Consider the following 24,778-nt stretch of genomic DNA (forward strand, 5'->3'; position numbering starts at 1 on the left):
TCACATTGAACTTACTTCAAAATGTGGAGTATCTTTTTGTCAAAGCTGCATCAAGCTGCAGTCTGTGTTATCCCAGAGTACATAAAACAACAGGGAATATATGTGGTATATGTAAAGCAGACTTCTAGAACTGGGGTACTTGTGTATTTTCTTTGCCTTTTTCTATTTTTGTTATGGTGGGGTTTAAGAATCTGTGATTGAATCCTGCAGAGGAACAGATGAGTCTGACATCCGGAGGGAGGGGGTTACAGTGTGTCATTGATGCCTCCGCTTTGCTGGAGTTGAGGGAGATATGTTCTGGTGCAAACCTGCACTTGGCACGAATATTTATCCTGAACTCTCGTGGTCGTTGTGAGCAATCGCTGTTTGGGAAGGAGTACACCATTTCACCATGTTTTCATGGCTTTACCCTTCTCTCCCTTGTGCTCTGGTGATGTATCCAGAGGCATCAAACTGATTCTAATAATTGTACTGAGTCAATTATATTGCTGCTCTCCTGTTCCTCTTTGTATCCATATATGCTGAGACGTTTTGTGCTGAGCTGTACCATTGCTGTGGTTTTGTTGCTTTAATTGTTAAAATGAAAAACTTCGATAAAAGTGCTTTGAAAATAAACTAATCATCAATTTTAAGGCAGTTGTGTGATGAACCCTGGGTTGCAGGTCATATTATTGAACGCCTACAGGGCAGAAGGAGGCCATTCGCCCCTTCGAGTCTGCACCGTTCCTCCGAAAGAGCACTCTACCTAGGCTCACTCCCCTTCCCTATTCCTGCAACCCCGTGCACGATCGTGGCCAATCCATCGAACTTGCACATCTTTGGATTGTGGGAAGAAACCACAGCACCCGGACGAAACCCACGCAGACACGGCGAGAACGTACAAATTCCACACAGACAATCATGCAAGACCAAAACCGAACCCGGCGCTGTGAGGCAGCAGTGCCAACCACTGTGCCACCGTGCTGCCAATATAATTGCAATAGTCGGCCTGCGATGTTTTGTGTTATGGGGTTTGGTGGAAGGATCATCTTCCAACAAAATAATACAGCTGTCCAGTTGTAAAACTGCTTTGTCTGGATCATCACACTCTGGCCTTTACTGACAGATCAGACACCAGCAGGAAAATAGTTTACTGGCAAACCTACACTTGTACCAGTTTTCAGAATCAGGTGGCATTTGTTTATTATTAAAAGGAAGATCTCAATCAGTAGTTTGTTAAATATGTTGTCATCAAGGCTTTAAATTACTGCACAGCTTGTCACAAATCAAGACAAAGACCAAGAATTAAATTCACACACAGGATCATTAATTTCCTTTCTTTAAACGGAGCCCATCGGCTGCTTTTGCTTAAGGAGGCTTCACTTGACAGAGGATTCTGAAGACTTATTCTTGAAATCATTGAAATTAAGACAGATAATCCCCAGTCAACATGAAGAGATACTATGAATCTGGAAGTCAAAATTTGAAGGCGAGACAAGAGGACGAAACTCGGCAAAACAATACTCTGGCACTTTTTGTTAAAAGGTTTGAAGTATTGAGCAGCGTCCAGACTACACATTCATCCTGAACAACAACATCTACAACATGTTTGGGTGACTTTTCTGTTGACTTTGACCTGCCAATTCCCAGAGACAACACATTGCCTGAAAAACTGTGGACTCGGAAATGGCGATGGAAACTACAAGATAGTGATCAAAGACTTCAAATATATGTAGATTAGGTGGAGTTGGGAGATAGGGTGGGGCAGTGGGCCCAGGTAGGGTGCTCTTTTGGAGGGTTAGTGCAGACTCGATGGGCGGATGGCCACCTTCTGCTCTGAAAAGATTCTATAGATCAGCGGACATGACGCCGTGCAAAGGACATGGATCCAGTGCAGGAAAGGGTTCAATGACCTTCTGCACTCTGCCAGGGTGAACACTGATTCCAGTTGGAACCTTGAATAGATGTCTTTGTGGGTGGCAGCACTTGTTGGTGCCCATGGGTGGTGACATGCAGAGGGTCAATTGGCACATATTCCTGTGCCTTGAAAGATTACACATAACTAAACTAGATGGCTGGTATGTACGTAAGGGTGAGGTTTGGCAATATGATGGGCACCTGAATCTGCCTCATTGGTGGCGTGGTGCGGGGAGGCTGGCATGCTTCAGCAAGTATAGATGGAGCCTTCTGAGTACACCTCTGTCCTTACAAGAGAAGAGATTCACAATGTGCAGTAGCAATGATGGGCAGATGGTGAGGCCCCAAATCTTCTGCTCTTAAGTCAGACTGAGGGGCAAGTACTCAAAATGGCAAGGCGACACAGTAGCACAGTGGTTAGCACTATGGCTTCACAGCTCCAGGGTCCCAGGTTCGATTCCCAACGTGCGCCACTGTCTGTGCGGAGTCTGCACGTTCTCCCTGTGTCTGTGTGGGTTTCCTCTGGGTGCTCCTGTTTCCTCCCACAAGTCCCGAAAGACGTGCTGTTAGGTGAAGTGGACATTCTGAATTCCCCCTTTTTGTACCCGAACAAGCGCCGGAATGTGGCGACTAGGGGCTTTTCACAGTAATTTCATTGCAGTGTTAATGTAAACCTACTTGTGACAATAAAGATTATGAAAGATTATTAAAGGATGTGGAACTAGGTCCATTGGTTGTGGAGAGGCAGGGCTCTCGGTGGAGGGTAAGAGTCCAGTGGATAGAGGAGAGATTGGGGAAGGGTATGTGAGACTTAGGGCAGCAGTTGTAAGACTGCTGTGTGAAATCCACATCCCTGTTGCCCATCCATTCAGAACTCATTGCTCAGCCAGCTGTCCATTCCAAAAAGCAACCAGAGTGCGGCCCTCTGAGTTCATAATGCTGTTCAAGACTTAGAATTATTCTTCCTCCTCAGGTGGAGCGCCCTCGTGACCTCAGAAGGACCCCGAGGATCAAACCTTTGACCTCTGAGGATGACCAGCTGTCAGTTGCACCCACTTCATGTCCTCTGGCTGCACCATGCACCAGCACAGATACAGGCACGTTGATAGCCATATGTGTATCGGGGCAGATAGTAGTGCGCAGTAGTGAAGGCACGTCACACTTGCCTGAAGAGATGGCAGAGGCAGAGTGTCCACAGGGTGTTGGCAGTCAGAGGATTGGTAGAGACTAGGATGATGCTGAATCCGAGGAATTTGATGAGCCTCTGGAGTCATCCATCAGGCAGCAGTTGCTAATGTCCAGCATGATGCACAGGAAGATCTGGAAGAGATCCCTGAGGGTCTACATGCCATGGTCTTTGCTTTGCATGAGTCTATGCAAAACGAGAGCACTGCCTTTGTCCGGAGCTCTGAATCTACAGCCTCCTCCATTGAAAGTGTGGTGACTCTCCTGGAGCAGCAATTCCAGGAACTCAATCAGGGGGTTTTGGGGATGCATACAGACCTGCAAACCCACACACGGGCAGCTACCTCAGAAGGTCATTGCCAATATGAGAGTCAGAGGAGGTACCTAGTGAATCTATCGCTGGTGAGCAGAGGGTTCAAAGACACCTTATGTTGGTGGATGGCCTGCAGCTCAGTGCATCTGAGAGTTCCTGTCAGGGAGCTCCTGATGATGACAGCAGCTCTTCCAACACTCTGCCAATGACCGTCACGTCTGAGGAAACTGTGATGACTGAGGAGTGCCCAGGCATGGTGCTAGCTCTCCTGCCCAGGTGGGCCTACACAGGCCCCAGTGACCAGAAGATGGCCACTGACGTCATCAAGGCTAACACCTCACCACTGATTGCATTTAACACCCCACCCCCTCAGCTACTTACTTAGCACGAACTAAACATTGGCATCTTTTTCAATCCTGAGATGAACTATAAATCTCATGTTCAACTCATTGCCAATCCTTCACCACTGCCCCCTTGTCCATGCATATTTTTAGACTCAAATATTCCAATGTCTCATTTTTCATTATTTTCCACTCTCCATAAACTCCATCTTGACCAAAATACCACCGCTTGTTTTTTTGTCCTCTGCTAGTTCCCACTTGCCCAGCTAACTTAGATTTGTTTAATCTCTCCTGTGTAATAACCTCCTCCTCATCTTCTTCAAATCTCTTCATGGTCTTGCTCTTCTTAAACGTTTTAATCCTCCACCCTTCTATACATCTCCCATTCCTTCCTATCAGCTTTGTGACAAAACCATCCACCTGGGTGCGACTTCTTGAAATTCGCACCTTGAAACAAAATCTCTTCTCTTTCTGACTTTGAAATCATTCCCAAAACCCATGAGCGAGATCTTCCAGTTGTTCACACCAGTGGGATCTTCCGCTTCCAGCGAGAGTGCACCCCCGCGCCACGGATTTCCTTTTTAAAAAAAATAAATTTAGAGTACCCAATTCATTTTTTCCAATTAAGGGGCAATTTAGCGTGGCCAATCCACCTACCCTGCACATCTTTGGATTGTGGGGGAGAAACCCAAGCAAACACGGGGAGAATGTGCAAACTCCACACGGACAGTGACCCAGAGCCTGGATCGAACCTGGGACCTGGGCGCCGTGAGGCACCAGGACTAATCCACCGCGCTACTGTGCTGCCCCTATGCCACGGGTTTCCTGGCGGTGTGGGATGGATTCAACGGGAAATCCCTTTGACAGCAGCGAGACCAGAGGATCCCATCGGCGGACAACAGGCTGTCTCCCGCCACGGAGAAGCAATCTCGTCCTATGTTTTTAACAAGTCACCTCTTAATCTATATTGCCATTACATTGATTCCAATTGTGAAGTACATTCAGACAACTTTTATACAAACACACAAAAATATAAAATAAGAGAAGTGGGTCATTCAGCATCTCAAACCTGCTCCTCCATTCAACGAGACCATGGCTCATCAGTTTGTGTTTTGAATTCCACATTCCCATCCACCCGCGATAACCTTGCATAACAAGAAATGATCTAACTCCGCCTTGAAAATATTCAGTGGCTCCGCCTTCTGAGGTAGAGTTCCAAAGTCGGACAACCCTCCGAGAGAAAACATGCTCCTCATCTCTGTCCGGTAAGGGCAACCCCTGATTTTAAAACAGTGCCCCCTAGTTCTGTTAAATTAATAAGGTCAACCTCTTGGTTGTTGGTGTTGCTGCTGAAAGAAAATGAAGCATCGCAAGTGTTACAAGTCCGTGTGTTCATAATAAATAGAAGGTTCCAAATCTTCTGGTCTGATCCATCACGGGAATTGTCACGAGCGTGGTGGACAATTTACCAGACGAGCAAAATGTCCTGTCGTTATAGGGTCTCCAGATGACCACTGGTCAATAATCAACTATAAACGGTTGTACGAGTTTGTGCTGTTTATTTCTTTGGTTCACATTTATTTTATTTTGCTCCGTGGACCCATAATCAGGATATGTCTTTAAGCAGAGGATTTGAAGCTGAAATAGCCTGCTTGCCAGGATATTGTGTTCCAAGGCTTTGTATTTTGCAAAGGAGAATCCAGACTCTTCCGCACTGAGTGGATCTAAGGAACCATCTTTGGAGGGAGTTGGTTCGGTTGGTTAACTGTCAACCGGTGGGTTGACCAGGGACAGTGTTCTGCCTGGCAACGGTCAGTGATTGGTTCCTGCGCGATGTTTTCTGAGAGAACTGGGCAGAAGTATTTAGAACTTGGAAGTGAAAGGAATGCTCTCCCTCTCTCTCCGGCTTGCTGACATGAAATAATTGCTGCATACAGTCCAAAGATGTGCAGGTTAGGTGGATTGGCCATTCTAGTGTCCATAGTGTCCAAAAAGATTAGTTGGGATTACGGGGATAAATGGGATACGGTGGAAGCGTGGAACTTAAGTGGGGTGCTCTTTCCAAGGGCCAGTGCAGAATCGATGGGCTGAATGGCCTCTTTCTGCACTGTAAATTCTATGAAATTGTTCTGAAAACAGAGTGCCTGGCACATCCTCTGCTGTGAACCTGAAGTGGTGCTGTGTCTGCAGAGAAAGTAGAAAACTTTGCAGGAGAAATTCACCTCAATCCTAAAAGGAAGAAGTACCAAAACAAAAGGCTGAACTTCAGAAAGACATTGACTGAAAGGTATCCCAGTGCATCAAAGAACTTTATCCTTTTATTTGTGCTTATATTTTCTTTCCTTTTTCAGAACCCTTTCCCCTTTGTGCTGTTTGTCTGTGTATGTGTGTGTGTGTGTGTGTGTGTGTAGAGAGAGTGGGGCTGGTGAGGAGGGAGGGGGGGGTTGGAAAAGGGTGGGACATTTTCTGTCCATTTAATGATAATACTGTACATAATGAAATGAAAATGAAAATTGCTTATTGTCACGAGTAGGCTTCAAATGAAGTTACTGTGAAAATCCCCTAGTCGCCACATTCCGGCACCTGTTCGGGGAGGCTGTTACGGGAATCGAACCGTGCGGCTGGCCTGCTCGGTCTGCTTTGAAAGCCAGCGCATTAGCCCTGTGCTAAACAGCCCCTAGAAGGTTACTTGTGTTTTTATAGAATCCCTACAGTGTAGAAGGAAGCTATACAGCCCATCTAGTCTGTGCCAACCCTTCTAAACAGCACTCTAACCATATCCACTCACCCATCTATCCCGTTCTATCCCAATAGCCCCATGGCCTAACCTGCATATCCCTGGACACTAAGGGGCAATTTAGCCTGGCCAATCCACCTATCCCACACATCTTTGGACTGTGGGAGAAAACCGGAGCATCCGGAGGAAACACACGCAGACATGGGGAGAATGTGCAAACTCCACACAGACAGTTCTGCAAGTTTCCTATATGAAACGCATCAGACACTCACACATGTGACAGACACAACCACCATAATACAGTGTTCATTCAACTGTGGGATCAAGTTTGAAGCAAAGTTTCAATAGTTTAAAATTCTTCCTGCAGCCTGACTAACTCCACTGATTAAGGCAAATGTTACATTGCTCTTAGTGAAGCCATAAAACAGTTGATGTAAAAAGGTGAATAAACTGGTTAGGCAGGGTGGTGGATCCAACCCAACCTAATGAGGTAAATATTGATTTTCTCAATTGGTTGCCAGGCTCTGACCTGGAGTCAACTTGGAATATCTTAACACAGATCTCAAGTGTCAGACTCAATACCTACAGCACAAAACTGTTCATAAAGTTTTAAACTAACAAACCTGGTGACTGGAGTATATTGGGCTCAACCAATGACCTTGGGTACTTTAGATAAAATCTGTGTTGCGACTCCGGGTCAAGTGGGGCTTAGTGACCACATACCAAGCCAGGGTGTGGTGACACTATTTATTTACAAACAAGGACTATGTACAGAGTGTTGTGATACAGGCCATACTTTCTCCACTTCTAAATCCAAGAACTGAGGACAAAGCCTTTGCTCTCTTTGTTCCCATCCTATAGGATGAATAGGTTACATAGTCCAACTAGAGTTTCTCCTAAAGTAGGGTGCTCTTTCCAAGAGCTGGTGCTGACTTGATGGGCTGAATGGCCTCCTTCTGCACTGCAAATTCTATTAAAGGAGTCTCACTTCAACAGGTCCGTTGGCCTCGGGCTGGAATTTCCGACGTCGGGGTGGACGGGACTGGAAAATCCCACCCAAGGTGTATATCCGAAGCATGTTCAGTGTTTAAAACATAACCAACATCACAGCAAATGATTTATCCCACGTCAATTAGTATTCTCAGCCAAACCTCACACTAACAAAATCCAGCATGGACTTCTTACCTATTGCTTTCAACCAGTAGATTTTTTTGACATGAATAACAGGTCAATTTATCTACTGCAGCTAAACAGAGGCAGTTACATTGTAATCTGACTCTGTCATCATAAATCTCCACAGCTGTAAAGTATGTGACCCTGTGCTTCTTTCTATTTAATACACTTACTGGATGGCACAGTGTGGCCCACAGATGGTTGCTGTAATGAATGCTGGGATCAGAAGTGTCCGACCAATACAGAGTTCCTTGAATTATTCCATCTGAAGGCACAACGTAGTAAATTGAATAATTTGACTCTTTCTTGTTGTGTGCAGCATGTAGTTCTCTCAGTCTTCAAAACCAAACATTCTGACCTAAACGCTGAGGTATTTTTTTCCCACATAATTCCATGGCAACGCAAAGACAGCAGAAGAGCCATCTGGATTCTCAGCACTTTCATTTCAGCTATTGTAATAGGGCTGAGAACAGAATCAGTAAACGTACCAGTGTCTTGTACATAAGGGCTGGAATACAGCACTGATTTCTACCTCTGCTGTGCGTAATTGTCGTCTTGTAATTGTAGCACAGCCCCCTACCTACCATAACAATGAAGTTGTTTCAATTCCCTGGAGCTGCTCATCTCATCCTTCATGTGTAAAAGGAATTGCCAAATTAACTAAACGTAAACATGCTCTGGACATCTAAACACTGGGCCAGCTCTGGAAACTATTCCTTGTTTACACCATCCAACAAATAAATCCATTTGCGAATCACAGGTGTACAGTAGCAGTCAATTATATCTTTAATTTAAAAATGAATAGCGCAGTTACTCTTTTTATTCCCAGCCATTGAAACTTTTGACCACCATCCAATAGATATAATCTTGAAACCACTTTCTATGTTTTGGGGTGCAAACCTGCAAATGCCTGAATAATTTTTTTTTAATTTAGAGTTTTTTTTAAATTTAGGAGTACCCAATTCTTTTTTTCCAATTAATGGTCAATTTAGTGTGGCCAATCCACCTACCCTGCACATCTTTTTGCGTTCCGGGGGTTCCACGCAGACATGGAAAGAATGTACAAACTCCACGCGGACAGAGACCCAGGGCCGGGATCAAACCTGGGTCCTCGGCACTGTGAGGCAGCAATGCTAACCACTGAGTTACCGTGCCACCCCAAAGGCTTGAATCATAACTATCTGCCAAGTTTCAGTTCTGTGCAGATTACCTGGTCGGAAGTAACAAGCCAGGTCGCCTATCCTTTCCTATCATTATTGTCAATCATTATCAATTCAGGCCAGGTATTAAGACAGCTCCTGATTTCCACTAAGATAGTAACATGTCTGCAAGTCGTAACAGTTGCCCACATTTAGTGCACAGATGTTCTTCCTGTTCAGCTGGAACTCAGAATAGTGCCAGTCTCCTCCCCAGCCCCCACTCATTCCCACCCCATACCCTCCCCCCCCCCCCCCCCCCCCCATGCTTCCACACCCTCCCCCTCACCCTGTGACTTGTCAGCCTGACATTTAGGAATTGATATCCTAGCATTTCTGCTTCCTCTAGTAGTAGCACCTAATCGAGATTATGCTATGCCAAGAATATACGAGAAGCATATCATTACAAGGTTGACTAATCATATGGTTGGTTTTACTTATCTCATTCACTGTGCCATGTGGCATTCGGGGTGATACTAATTGCAGTCCACACACTGCAGTCTAACTGTTGAAATCAAGCCTTGTTATATGTCTCCTAACACAAGCTTGGCATTAACCTATCACTACTTTCTGACTTACTTTGGCTTCACAGTTTCTTCATCTTTGACAGTGTTCTGCAATATGATCTGCAGTGCCTTACCAATCAATAATTAATTGGTCCCAGTAAAACACCAGATGATGTTTATATTGACATTGCATGGAGTGGATTTGGGTTGTACATCACATGGCAATGTTTTGTTATTTAGAACTTTCATCTCCGAAGGACCTGTTGAAAATTTGCCTCTGTTTCCTCAAATCAGCTTTATTTTATAAAACAATATTACTTTACTTCAATTAGGGGGGGGGGGGAATAAATAAAAATCTAGCAAATGTGTTGCCACACACACAAAACTTTTACAAGGGGCCAATCAATGGCCCTTTGAGCACCAACTGGTTCAGGTATTAGATCGCTATTAATATGCTAATATGGGCCCTGTGACATACATTAGAACCTTAATTGGCATTACCAGAGCACACAACATATTGCACTGGTGTTAGAGCAGTAAGGCACTCAGAAAAGATAAGTTCATTATTTTTGCAGGCCTACAAAGGGTGATGGGAATATGGAAGTCTCTACCATGGGAAGTGGTTGAAGCAAGCAGTACAGATGCACTTAAGGGGAAATTAGACAAGTATTGGAGCGAGAAGGAAATCGATAGGACGACAGATTTAGATGAAGAAAGATTGGGAGGAGGCCCAACTGGAGCATAAACACTGGCACGGACCGATTGGGCTAAAAGGCTTGGTCCGTGCCGTTAATCCTACTTAATAAAACTAACCACTGCCAGCCTGGACTCAGCCTCTCTGTCCTGCCTACCCGCACCTTCACCGTACCCCCACCAGGTGCTGCCAAACTTTCAGCTGGTCAACATTCCCCCTGGCCCAATACTGGCGAGCTGCCTTGTAATGACCAGTTGGCGTCAGTAGCTTGTCAAGTTGGGATTGAAATGAGGCCCGCACTTTGTTATTGCATCAGTGTCCCCTTTGTGGGAACGGGAATTCGGCCTGTGGGCCCCTGCTGATCAGCAGCCCGAAAGTGACACAGGGTCCCACAGCACAAGGGAAAGTTTGATCCATGTCCCACTGGAAATAATGATAATAATAATAAAATGAAAGATTGGGAATTAAGAAAACTACCATCAAAAAGTAATTGTTGTTACATAATGCCTGGTACAACAACTTGAATATATAGCACCTTGAGCACAGAAAAATGCCTCAAAATGTACAACAGGGGAAAATCACATCAAATCATTTTCCTTGAGGAGAAGCATTATATTACTAAAAGACCATAGACTTTGAGGAGGAGAGCTGACTGGTGGTGGTTTAACCTGAGGGTCACCACACCTCAGACAAGGGGCACAGTTGAGAAGGTGGAGTCTTCCTGAATAACCTCAGCCGGTACAGGAATTGAACCGGCGCTGTTGGCTTTGCTCTACTTCACCAGCCAGCCATCCAGCCAACTGAGCTGAACTATTGCATTAGGGCTTGAGTAAAAGATGTAATCTGAATATTCAAATGATCGCTACCTTCTTTATCAGAACCAGCCTTCACACATACCACATCCACACTGACCAATATCCAACTCATGTCACTGTGCGCACTCGGAAAAGGTGACAGTAACACAATGTAATCAGCAACAGCACTGCAAATCTAGAGAGGCTCTATTGGTACATGCTAGTAATTTACCCCAGAAACGTCATCCGAGACTATAATGGGCTGAATAAAATGAACCCAAGTTGTGGGAAAGCCCGAGAACTTTCCAATCTGAAGCATAATTCAATTTAAACCTGAAAGTGACCTAGCTGAGATCACTAGATTTACCAATATAATGCTGTTTTCTTTAATAATATCTTCAAAGGGGATCCCTGACCTTTAAACACACCTCAACGCAGGTCTAAATTCTCCCCTTAATAGATTTGTCTCTATAAAGACTGATAGCAAAAGCTTAGATCATTTACCAGTGCAGAACTGAAGCAGTGAAGAGGTGTCGTAAAGGCTGTTGTAGCCAGAAAACCCGTCCTCCATGCTGAACCTATTTGTCCCAGGCTCTCCGTTACTTAGTTTGCCTGCCACAGGAGATGTCCCCCGTTCACGATCCAGTTTTCCGGGGTCTCCCTGCCGGTGTCAGTTACCATAGCAACCCATTCAATCAGATTCTTTCCACAGCCTCGCTCTCTGTGTGTGGTGTGTTTCCCTCCGAACCTTCTTTGCACTGCGGCGTGTTCAGACTCAAAACGCAGAAAGTTCCATGGGAGGCAGCTCACAGATGTGGAGTGCAAAAGGAGCTGAATGTCTCGGGCAGTGGGTGAGGGAGAGGGACTGCCAAACTGTTCTCTAGTTCCTGCCTGACGGTAATCCTAGACCAGTAAAAAAACAGGACGAGCATCCTTTCAAAATACAGCCACGTAGCCCTGGCCAATAACCTTGTCGCATCCGACCAGCTGATGCGGAGGCTGCTAAACTATGCGTGAAATAGAATTGAGCAGAGACTAGGGAGGAAGTTGTAAGAGGGGAATCTACAGGAATCTCTCAGCCTCATTCAGCTCAGCCGACAACATATGATCAAGCAGCCATTTCCATGGTCTAATCTGCATGAAGCCTGTCACAGCAGCAGGCACTTTCCACTGATAACGTTCTAAGCAAACAGGGGAACTGCCAATGCGGAAAAGCAAGCATAGGCAAAGATGAATGAAGATGGCTTCATATTGTGAATGAGATTTCATTAAAGATTGCTGAGATCGGGTCTGGGAAAAGCAATGCTGCTCCTAACCTGCTCGTATAAACTGAATTCCAGTGTCAGCAGACTGGAAACTAAACATCTACCAAAGGACTTTTATTCTAAAATGCTTCCTAAGTACTTCCATTCATTCAGCAGCAGGCCCTGCAATTTATTGGAAGACATTGCCTGGGGAATATTTGGGGTTTGGCTCCTGCGATAGGATTTTTCTCAAAACATAAAGAACTTAATTAAGTTTAGTTGTAGCTCATAACTGTTAAAAGCGAAAGAAGGCACATTTTAACTGATCCTTCATTCTGATTTCCAAGCCAGTACCTGCAAATTGTCTCTGGCCCATGGCTTTTAGTTTTATCCTTGTTTTAAAAGGGAAATGCAGCTTTGTGCTCATTAGGCAAAACAGCTCCAGTACTTGGCAAAGCCATATGCGGATTAATGTTTGAGAATGATTCCCTGGAGGCCCATGGCTCCGACAGCAGTGAAGTGGCTTACTGTAGTATATTTAGTACACACACAAGTATTCTATTTGCAATTGGCAGCTATGGCACAGTGGATTCATTTGACCCACAGCCAGGTTATCACCTATTTTCCTTACCGAGTATTTAGCTTTCATTTCTGTTACTCTTGTCAGACTTTTTGAAAGAATTATTTTTTTAAATGATCATATCAAGGCTCATTTGATGGAGTCAGTTTGTTTTGCTGCTGTGTTTTGAATGATTCCAAAGTAAAGACCTATTTTGTAACTTCAGACTTGCATCAATGTTCATAGAATTTACAGTGCAGAAGGAGGCCATTCGGCCCATTGGTTCTGCACCAGCCCTTGGAAAGAGCACCTTACGTAAGCCCACACCTCCACCCTACCCCCATAACCCAGTAACCCCACCTAACCTTTTGGACACTAAGGGGCAATTTAGCATGGCCGATCCACCTAAGCTGCACATCTTTGGACTGTGGGAGGAAACCAGAGCACCCATTGGAAACCCACGCAGATGCATGGAGAAAGTGCAAACTCCATACTGACAGTCACCCGAGGCCGGAATTAAACCCGGGACCCAGGAGCTGTGAGGCAGCAGTGCTAACCACTGTGCCACCGTGCCGCCCCAAATTGGTTGTAATGGATGAACAAGGTCTAAGCTGCTACTCTCCACTGATAGGATTGTTGGGACCCCCTTCAAAAAGGGGTCGTCATGTCCCCAAATTTTGGACAAATCTGGGGCTGGATTCTCCGAGCCTCCGCACCGAAATCACGTTCGGCACGGGGGGGTAGAGAATGGTCAAACCGGAAATTCGGACCAGCGCCACTCCCGGGATTCTCCGTGGCGCGAGTAGGGGCCCATTGACAGAGGCCCCACGCGATTCTCCACGCAGAAGTGGCCGAGTTCCAACCAGTGTGGTTCTAACCACCTATCCGCCATCGGGAACGTTGGGTGGCGGCTGCGGAGTCAGTTCGTGGCCGCCCTGGTATGGGCGGGGGGATCGTTCACTGGGGGGGGGGGGCCTCATGGACGACCAGGGGAGTGATCGGGCGTCACGGACCCGCGGGTGCACACGATCTTGGGGGGGCCCCTACATTTTTGGTGCCGCTCCGCGGACTCCCAACCTTAAGTGCGGGTCCCGTATCCGCAGCCAGAGCTGCGAGAACCACTCCGGGGCCCTGCCAGCCCCTGCAGATGGGAGAATCACTCAGGATTTTAAGGAAAGTTACATTGAAACGCCAGCGTTTCACGCGGGTGTGGGGACATAGCCCCATTATTGGAGAACCCAGCCCCTGACATTTCACAGTTCATGTTGAGTAAATGTTCTACTCATGTCGTGTGCACAGCAGGAGTGTTAAGAAGATGTGGGGATGAGCGGTGGGGTGAATCTGGTGACAATGAAGCTGGAAAAGCAGCTCTGCTGAACTGAAAAAAATCTCTGGCAAATCTTTCAGACTTTAAAATGAATGTACAAAGGGCAGCACGGTGGCCTAGTGGTTAGCACAACCGCCTCACGGCGCTGAGGTCCCAGGTTCGATCCCGGCTCTGGGTCACTGTCCGTGTGGAGTTTGCACATTCTCCCCGTGTCTGTGTGGGTTTCGCCCCCACAACCCAAAGATGTGCAGAGTAGGTGGATTGGCCACGCTAAATTGCCCCTTAATTGGAAAAAATAATTGGCTAATCTAAATTTTTTTAAAAATGAATGTAAAACTTTGCAAGATTTCAAGCATCTTCCACTAGATTCCACCTGTAACTCCACGAACTGAAGGAATGTCGTGGGTTACACAAAATAATAGAAGAAATACCAATCCCAGATCAGGGCAGAATTAAAAATGTGATTTTGTGGTTGGAAGCAAACTACAATACATTTAACAAACAAGCTGTTCAGGATGTATGGTTCTTCTTTAAAATATTTAATTCGGCTTGTTTGATTGGATAGCCACAGGTGAAATAGCAGAGGATATCGTCCAACTGAAATAAATCACAATGATATCTGATGTCCATCATGCTGCTTGCAAATAAATTAAGACATAGTAAAACTGTATAGAGCCACATGATGCTAAAAATCCTTTGACACATGAAAGAGTGAAAGATCTGCAATCATATAGTACCCTTTCGCAACCTTAGGATATCCCAAAGTCATTTGGTGGGTTATGAACAATATAGTTGACAATCATTCTCCACCCAAAGCTGTTGTTGAAGCAACAGCCTTTGAATGATTAATTCTCGCCCACTCTGCTGGTAACTCAATCACTCAATGAGCATCTGCAATCAAACTGGGATACTGGCCCAACATGGCGATCACATCCTGTTAATAAAAAATGACACCTATCATAAAAATAATGTCTCGGAACAAACCTTAATCCTACTTATTCTTCCAGAATTTGAATAATCATTATACTAATTAAAGTACATGAAATATGTGTGGTATTTCTTCATTCATAACCAATGGAAGGGAAGTTTAATCTCCAAGTGAAATTGGGGCAGCATATATTACAGACCCATGGGGATGGCTGCAATGACCAAATCACCCCTGTATTTTGTGATGGGACATTGACTAGATCTGCAAGTTTACTGAAATGAACATACAAGCGAAAGATGGTGGAGGATGTAAATTCAGTCATTTTTTTTTTCTTTTTAAATTTAGAGTACCCAATTCATTTTTTCCAATTAAGGGGCAATTTAGAGTGGCCAATCCACCTAGCTTTTGGGTTGTGGGGGCGAAATCCACGCAAACACGGGGAGAATGTGCAAACTCCACACAGACAGTGACCCAGAGCCGGCGTGGATACCATTCAGTTTTACATAAGGTACAATGGCCTGTTAATGTTCATTCCCCTTCCACATTTCGGCACGACAACATAAATGATGGCAGGAAACCTGTTGAATTGTATCCCAGCAAGGGTTCAATGCCTTCAGGAGGGTTGGAGAGGGGGAGAGTGGAGATAATTGAACAATGTTACACTGAAAACCAGAGAGCACAATTGAAGTTACCCCAGGTGTTCCAAAATGGCAAACCTTACACAAAGAATGAAAATGAATTCTTCTGTGTCATCCCATTACTCTACATAAAAAGCTATGGATGCTGTATTTTCTAATCATGGCCTGTGGAGTTGTACAGACAAGAGGATAACCTTTCAGAAACAGGATGTTAGAAACAATAATGTAGTTGACAGAAGGAAATCCAGTTTACTCGGCAGACATACACCATTATATCCTGCTGACCAACGCCAATCTAATTTTACACAGCAGCATTTATTTGCTGATGGACGGGATCATAGAATGCACACGTTGACTTCTTATGGCTTTCTTTCAATTTACTATTTGTTTGTTCCGAATTCCACTTTTCCATTTTCAGAACATTACCCACTTACATTGCCACTTCTTTCTCATTCTGCTAAAAGCGTAATCCATACCTTCATCATCTCCATGCTTCGCAAATGAAAAGTTACTGAATATCAGCACTATTTATGGGGCGGACAAGAATGGATTAAAGAACCCAAAAATGTCAGAAACACAGGAGCCCTGCTAATCTAAAAGGCAGAATCTCATTAGCATCTTATGCTTCTTGCTCAGCACCATGAAAATTGTATCTGAAGACCCCTTGGGGCAATTCCCTGGCAATCAGGGATAGGTGGATCAGCAAATGAGAGGTTGAAGAAAAGTAAGGACTGCCCTGTTCTCCATTGTCTGTGGGGGCTCAACAGCTGTCTTGTAATGCAGAGCAATGCCAGCAGCGCGGGTTCAATTCCCGTACCGGCCTCCCCGAACAGGCGCCGGAATGTGGCAACTAGGGGCTTTTCACAGTAACTTCATTGAAGCCTACTTGTGACAATAAGCAATTATTATTATTATTAAATCCCAATCGACCTCTGACAGCTGACCTTAAATGGCCATTAACCACCTGAATTTGTTCCCTATCTGGTGAGATGGAATGGGAGAACTTTCACACTGACCAGCAGTGCAAAATTCCCCATCCCTCCACCCGTGTGCCTGTCCCCAGCCTAAACTTTCCAGCCCTAAGAACTAACACTCACATTAAATTGTAAAGTAACTTTTTATTACCTTAATGCATTGACAGCACCCAGAAGGGACAGGGTTCCTATACTTGCCCCATTAAATCCCATGAGGTAACAGAATGAGTTTGATACTGGCCTTTCATTGCTATGGATCGGGTTCAAATTGAATCCAGCTTATCCTGATGGTCATCTTGGCTGTAAGGTCCCTAATTATGATTAGTTTGGCAACTTCAGTCCACTTCCTCATGGACACACGAGCTGACAAGTTCTCACTAATTGGCAAGTTCATTCAGAGAGGAGTACGGCATAAAGATAAAATGTCACTCTGGAACTACTGTTGGGATGTACCACAAGCACATGACCGTTAACAAAGAGTTCTTATCCAGCATTCATTCTGATGAACACAAAGGTTAACGAGGCACCTTCTAGGTCTTGGCTTGTTTTCTCAAAGAGCAGTGGCAGTATAACATTGATGTTCAGCTGAACCTGTTCTCCCATTCAGTATACCTGAACAGCGTTAACATTATGTCCACAGAATAAACACAAGTCAATCCCACTGTACGTTGCCAGAAATTGATCTAGAATTCTCTGTTGTTTGACATGACCAAGTAAAATCATGTTGCTGCTGCATTTGATGTTTATTAAATGTCTGAAATATTTTAATCGAATGAGTGGAGCTGTATGGGTGTTTTATTTCAGGTAATCTTTCTGCATTAGCTCCCTGCTTGTACGAGAGATTAAGCACTCAATGCACAATGGCACCCTGTGAATAGATGAAAGATTTTCCCACAGTCTGAAGTCAGGTGGCATGTCCCGCAGGATAGTAACCATTACTCTACCATTGTTTCTTCTCCATCTTTGCTGGAAGCTTGCCAGCCTCAAGAGAGAAATGGAGCTTGAAACATTGTGTTTTCAGTCGATGCCTGTCAAATTTAAGTACTCAAGTAAGCAAGTAGAAAAATGACAAGTGTCATTCGGGACATGAAAAGTGAAGTGGTGGCCAGCAGTTGTAGACAGTCAGGTATTACATTCGGATAATTACTTTAGTTTATTTAACTGGGAAAAGATGATAGAGCTGCTTGAAACTCCGTGTTGTACTGTGTCACTTTGCCAGGGATTCACAGGGTACCATCTTCATAAACTCTCACCGTCACAAATATCCCACAGGCTGAATATTAAACGTGTCTGTCAGGGGAGCTGTGTGCTTCCCCACAGTGAAGGAAATGGCAGTCAGTGCAGCCACCTGTCTGCTCCTGGCTTAGGTTAGCGTGTGGAAGGAAATTAATGCACAAACATCTGAAAAATTAATGAAAGACTTAAGATCAGCCAGGTGTTCCATGTTGTAGGGTGTTGGATACCATTTGGTCAATCTTACTGAAGTCTTTCAAGTCTTAAGTAGGTTAACTGTATGTATTTATTAACTACAGGAACTATGTGTAAATAGGCAGTAAAGGGTTGAAGCTCAGAGCTGTCTTTCTGCTTGCTTGTGTACACAGCTCTGTGCAACACTAGACTGACCCCTAGGTTGGGGTCATGTGTTCTCTTACATCACTGTGTGGGCAGTACTACACTCAGTCCCACATTGACCCTGTCTGTACCAGGCCTCTATACTACATTCCACTCCTTTGGGCGGAATTCTCCAGTTCCCCTCCACTTCCCCTGTAGTGGATATTCCCGTGATGGGGGTGGCTCGTGGGATCTTCTGGACCCGCCAAAGTGGAAGGTGATTTACATTCCTTGCCCATACCCCTGTCAGGGAACCCACAGCAGTGGTCGGCTTTGGCAGGACTGGAAGATCCGGGGGGGGGGGGGGGGATTCTCTGATCCTGAGGCTAACCCGTTGCGTTTCTCGACAGCGTCAACATGGCCTCAGGAGCAGCGATTCTGATCCCTGCAGGGGGCCAGCACGGCACTGGAGCGACCCACGCCGTTCCAGCTGCCAATCCAGGCAACAGATGGGCGCTCCGGGTCTGTGCATGCGCAGTGGGACCGGTGCTAATGCGTGCATGCGCAGTGGCTCCCTTCTCCGCGCGGCCCCGACGCAATATGGCATAGGGCCACAGGGGCCGGCGCGGAACAAAAGAGGCCCTCAGCACGTGAGGCCGGCCCAGCGGTGGGTAGGCCCCGATCGCGTCCAGGCCACAGCGGAGACCCCCCCCCCCCCCCCCCGGGTCGGACCCCCCCCCCCCAGGCCGCCCCCGGATGCATGCACGCCGAGGTCCCGCCGGGTAAGACCAGATGTGAACGGTGCCGATGGGACTCGGGTTTTTTCGCGTCGCCGCTCGCCCCATCCCGGGCGGAGAATCGCCGGGTGTGGGGGGGGGGGGGGGGGGGGGGGGGGGGGGGGGGCGCTGGCGCAAATGGTGCCGAGTTTCCACTCTCTGAGGAATCGGCGGACTGGGGTCGCGCAATTTGCAGCCTTCCCACCGATTCTCCGGCCCGGCCTGTGCTGAGAGAATCCTGCCTCCCATCAGTGGGAAGGGCTGGAGAATTCTGGCCCTCATCACTGCTCAGTGGCTCCAGCTTGAGGTTTTACATAGTTATTGGTTAAGAACAAAATCAGTGTCGGTGTGATTGTCTCTCAGGTGGAGTCACAAATCTAACCTTACTGCCTGTGCTCACGTATAAAGAATGGCTGTTCAGACAAACCATCAGAGAGTGTCTTCTGTCAGTGGAGCCACACCATTCCACATCAATGCCTTAACAGGACATGAAGAATATTATGATTAAGATTATTTATGTGGAGAATGAGGAGCAAATCTGATTTATAATGTGGAGATAAATAATGAGGAGTGACTCTGAATATTGAGGAGTAATTCCTTGTGTACAACAAGGGAGAAATCTCTTTTAACAATCAAGAATGGATCTCTGTGAGTACACTTGTGTGCAAATGTTGTGAGCCAATTTGATTTTGCCTGGGTTGATTGTGCTGAATTTTAACTTGCTAAGTTTCTCTGTTATTAAGATCAGCTCAAAAGTAGTTAACTCCATCACCCAGAGTCTCAGATAAGGGGGAGCCTATCTCAGATGTCATGGCAAGGGTACAGTTCAATTATGCAAACTGTTGTATTCTGAAACAATGGAAAGATACCAGCTGGTAAGCCAGCTGAACTAGTTATCTCATTGTTAAATATTTAGGTCATCAACAAACATGATCTTATTTGTCTTCGCTTAGGTTTGTTAAAATTTCCATTATGATTAATTAAATCATGGATAGTTCATTGTCTAAACACTGACTTACGACAGGTGACAGGGAATCCTCTCCTAACCGATAGAGTGATCGTGGTTCCAGAAACATGAACAGGAGCTGTTTTGCTTTGAAAGGATCTGGACCAGTTTAGCTTTAGGAGTTTACCAACATTCAAAGTTTCAGTGAGCTGCACATTTATCATTTGTCAAAACCAATTGACGCAGATAAATTCATTGTACTCATTGTGAAAACTGTATACCATTCATTGTGTGTTTTATATCAATAAATCAATTCATGATTTGCCACTTTGCATCATTGTAGTAAAATATGATTTTAGTCTGCATAGAACTATATCAAATTTACAGCATACAAACAAACTATTGGACCCAAGTGATCCATGCCATTAGTTACGAAAACAAAGTTGGTTTTAAGGGATTTATTTTTGTATTGGTAATCATTAGAAATAAGGTATATCTTTTAAAAAATAAATTTAGAGTACCCAATTAATTTTTTCCAATTAAAGGTCAATTTAGCGTGACCAATCCACCTACCCTGCGCATCTTTGGGTTGTGGGGGTGAGAGCTGCGCAAACACGGGGTGAATGTGCAAACTCGACACGGGCAGTGACCCAGGGCCGGGATTGAACCTGGGATCTTGGTTCTGTGAGGCAGCAATGCTAACCACTGCACCACCGTGCTGCCGAAGAAATAAGGTATATCTTTAAAAGGGTTTAATTTGATGTTCTGTGCCTGGACGGATAAAACCTCTCGTTAGATTCATGCTGGACAAAGGTGTTTGTATGTGTGGGCATTAGTTAAGTTCCAACTGTGTTTCTAGTGTGCTTAGAGAGGGCTACGGCATCAAGAATAAATAAAAAGCATAAGACTGAGGGTATTGTTTAACAGCTGGAGCCCTGTAAGGTAGGCAAATCTTTAAGTTTTAGTTTAGTTAATTGGATTGCAGTTGAAGATAGGTAATGAGAGAGAAGGCAGCTCTCATAGCTCTGGGCAGCACGGTCGTGTAGTGGTTAGCACTGCTGCCTCACGGCACCGAGGACACAGGTTTGATCCCGGCCCCAGGTCACTATCCATGTGGAGTTTGCACATTTTCCTCTTGTCTGCATGGGTCTCACCCCCACAACCCATAAGGATCTGCAGGGTAGGTGAATTGGCCACGCTAAATTGCCCCTTAATTGGGAAAAAAAATTATTGGTACTCTAAATTTAATTTTTTTTAAAGAAAAAGCTCTTATAGCTCTGCTAGAAGCAGTTGATTTAGAAACCTGGAGAGGGAATATCTCTCTCTCTCTCGCTTTACTAGAAAAATGGCCCATATTTTGAAGTAATGGTTAAGAAAACAGATGCCACAAATCTAAAGTCCAGCTAGTTGAGGAAACTAGAGAAATTAAGAGGTGTCCAAGAAGACTGGAGTTAAGTAAACAGACATCAAAGTATAGTTCAGAAGAATTGAAGAAGAGTAAACAAAGTGTTCTGAGTTAAAGAGACAATTGCAGTAACCAGATTTATACTGGGTCAGCAGCCTACAAAGGTTAAAAAAAGACTGATGTCATTTTAATACAGTTTGGGAATTGAAAGTTCACACAATTGTGAGAAGTTTGCACAGCATTGAAGACAAAGAAATCCTAAAGGGGTTGGTGTAAAATCCTGGACTGGATTCACTATTAAAAGAGAAGTGGAAGCTTTGTTGAAAAGTGTCATTTGGAAACCCTGGTCTGGATTTTGAAATGCAAACAGCCAAGGGAACACATTTTATGAAAGAAAATTTTAAAGTGTAGTTTTGGGGATTGAGTGAGGTAGTGCATTTTGGAAGGTCTAATACAGGTGGGAAATATCCAGTAAATTGGATTGGATTTGGATTTTGTTTATTGTCACGTGTACCAAGGTACAGTGAAAAGTATTTTTCTGCGAGCAACTCAACAAATCATGAGGTACTTGAAAAGAAAAGGAAATGAAAGAAAATACATAATAGGGCAACACAAAATAACACTGGCATCGGGTGAAGCATACAGGGGTGAAGTGCTTGGTATGTGAGAGTGCCTTTAAGAAATGGGTATTTAAGAAATGTACCTTTAAGAAATGGGTGTTTATCAGTATTGTCGGAGTGTGGGTGGAGCTGGGCTGTCTGTCAGTTTTCTTACTTTCGTTTTAGGCTGTTTGCTGCAGGGTGTGTTTTAGTTTTATTTTCAGAGCTGGGAAGCTGCAGTCAGAGCCAGAAGGGATATTAGTCTCTCTCTCTGTATTCTAAAAACTGTAAATCGATCCTATGGTGATTTAAAACTAATAACTGCGCTCAGTATTGACTTTAACCTGATGTGCTTCTGTTAAAAGTTATTTTTTCAGTCTTATGGATGTTAAAAGGACAGCTTAAGGATTACGTAGTGTTGTATTCTTTGGGGGTTGTATTTGAATTAATGGTTGCTAAGATGTTCACTGTATGTTTTAAAAAGGTTAACTTGAGTTCATAGAATAAACATTGTTTTGCTTTAAAAAATACTTTTCCATTTCTGCTGTACACCACACCTGTAGAGTGGGCTGTGTGCTCCCCATACCACAATCTATTACAAGTTGTGGGTCAGGTGAACTCCATGATACACTTTGGGGTTCTCTAAACCCTGGCCCATAACAAATTAGGGGCTCAAGGGGGATAAAAGTCTATCTATTGGATTGGCGTAGTGAACTTAAAGACAGTGAGGGGTGAGAATATTGTGGTTGCTTTTAAGTTGTGGTATTCTAGTTTAAGTAGGGAGTGTGTTGTGGACAAGGTCTTTTTCAGAGGCTCTGAAGATTTTGGGGGTGGAGACGGTCATACGCAGTACCTTACGGACAGAGACTAAAAGCAGACTGTTAGATTTGGCAAAAACATTGCAGTTAACATTACCTGACAAAATGCGAAAAGATGAGGTAATTATGGTGGTGGCTAAGCATTTAAATTTGCCTGAGATACAGTTTGACTCATTGGAAATGGCAAAAATGCAGTTACAAATTAAACAAATGGAACCTGAGAAAGGATTAAAGCAGCTTGAATACGAAAGAGATAGAGAGGAAAAAGAAAGAGAAAGAGAGATACAGATCAGGGAAAAAGATAAAGAGAGAGAGTTTGAACTTCAGAAAATGGCCATGAAACATGACAGTCAGTTAAAATTGGCAGGCATAAAGGGAAATATACAGTTGGATGATAGTGATGAGGATAGTGAGAAAGAGCGTCATAGTCGAAGGCTTGGTGGAGATCTATTCAAATATGTCCAAGGATTGCCAAGGTTTGATGAGAAGGAGGTAGAAGCCTTTTTCATTTCATTTGAGAAGGTGACTAAACAAATGAAATGGTCACAGGACATGTGGGTATTACTGATTCAAACAAAGCTGGTAGGTAGGGCTAGTGAAGTGTTTGCATCACTATCAGAGGAGGTATCTGAGTTGTATGAGGAGGTGAAAAAATCCATCTTGGGTGCATGTGAGCTAGTGCCTGAAGCCTACAGACAAAAGTTTAGAAATTTAAGGAAAGAATTTGGTCAAACATATATGGAGTTTGAAAGGATCAAACAGAGTAATTTTGATAGGTGGATCAGGGCTTTGAAAATAGACTAAACATATGAAGCTCTCAGAGAAATTATACTTTTGGAGGAGTTTAAAAGTTCAATTCCTGATGTAGTGAGAACTCATGTGAAAGAGCAGAGGGTTAAAACTGCGAGATTAGCAGCAGAAATGGCAGATGATTATGAATTAGTTCATAAATCAAAGTTTGGTTTCCGACATCAATTTCAGCCTGTGAGGGATAGAAACTGGGGACATGAGAAATACTCAAGTGGAAAAGGTAAAGGTTATCTGATGGGAGATAATAAGGAGGGTGTACCTCAGATTTAAAAAGAAATGCAGGAGGGTGGAAAATAAATGAAAAGTTTCAAATGTTTTCACTGTAATAAACTAGGCCATGTAAAGTCACAGTGTTGGTGGTTGAAGAAAAGCACTGGGAAGGCTGATGTGGTAAAACAGGGTAAGACAGTGGGGTTTGTTAAAGTGGTAAAGGAAATCCCAAGTGAAGTGAAGGAGGTGCAAAAGATTGTAGAGCCTGATCAAGAGGTGATTGATAAGAAGGTGCCAGATCTCTTTTTAAAAAACACTTGTGTGGGTAAAGTTTACTCATGTGTATCAAGAGGAGCAGGTAAAGAAGTCACAATTTTAAGAGATGCGGGAGCCAGTCAATTTTTGATGGTAAGAAATGAGGAGTTATGTAGTTTGGGAAGAATGATGCCAGAAAATGTGGTAATATGTAGAATTCAGGGTAAGAGGAGTAGTGTTCCATTATTTAGAACAGTACAGCACAGAACAGGCCCTTCGGCCCTCGATGTTGTGCCGAGCAATGATCACTCTACTCAAACTCACGTATCCACCCTATACCCGTAACCCAACAACTCCCCCTTAACCTTACTTTTTAGAACACTACGGGCAATTTAGCATGGCCAATCCACCTAACCCGCACATCTTTGGACTGTGGGAGGAAACCGGAGCACCCGGAGGAAACCCACGCACACACAGGGAGGACGTGCAGACTCCACACAGACAGTGACCCAGCCGGGAACCGAACCTGGGACCCTGGAGCTGTGAAGCATTGATGCTAACCACTATGCTACCGTGCTGCCCCAATATAAGGTAAGGTTGGAAAGTCCAGTGAAGAGCAATGAAGTGGTAGTCGGAGTAATACAGAAACTATCTTGTCCAGGAATACAGTTTATCTTGGGTAATGATGTAGCTGGATCATAGGTGGGAGTGATGCCTACTGTGGTTGATAAGCCAGTGGACAATCAGACAACTGAAGTGTTGAAGGACGAATATCCTGGGATTTTTTCAGATTGTGTAGCAACAAGGTTGCAAAGTCACATGTGAAGACAAGACGAGAAATCAAACACGAAGATGGAGTTGAAGTGCAATTATCAGAAACGATTTTGATCAGATGGTTTAAAA

At 44.4% G+C, this 24,778-nt stretch overlaps 1 protein-coding gene across 8 annotated transcripts in view; it reads right to left on the reverse strand.

Moving 5' to 3' along the window:
• Window positions 1-24,778, reverse strand: part of eml1 (EMAP like 1) — a 272,486-nt gene that overhangs the window by 156,787 nt on the left and 90,921 nt on the right. Inside the window, exon 1 of one of the 8 annotated variants that reach the window (XM_038777131.1) lies at window positions 11,340-11,853. The exons of the other annotated variants lie outside the window; for them this stretch is intronic. Within the exon in view, the coding sequence (XP_038633059.1) occupies window positions 11,340-11,406 (67 nt within the window). The 5' untranslated portion in view covers window positions 11,407-11,853. Of the gene's footprint in view, window positions 1-11,339; window positions 11,854-24,778 lie in introns of those variants that run through there. 8 annotated transcript variants of the gene reach the window in all.

Source organism: Scyliorhinus canicula, chromosome 2 (assembly GCF_902713615.1).
Source record: "Scyliorhinus canicula chromosome 2, sScyCan1.1, whole genome shotgun sequence".
NCBI classification, from domain to species: domain Eukaryota; kingdom Metazoa; phylum Chordata; class Chondrichthyes; order Carcharhiniformes; family Scyliorhinidae; genus Scyliorhinus; species Scyliorhinus canicula.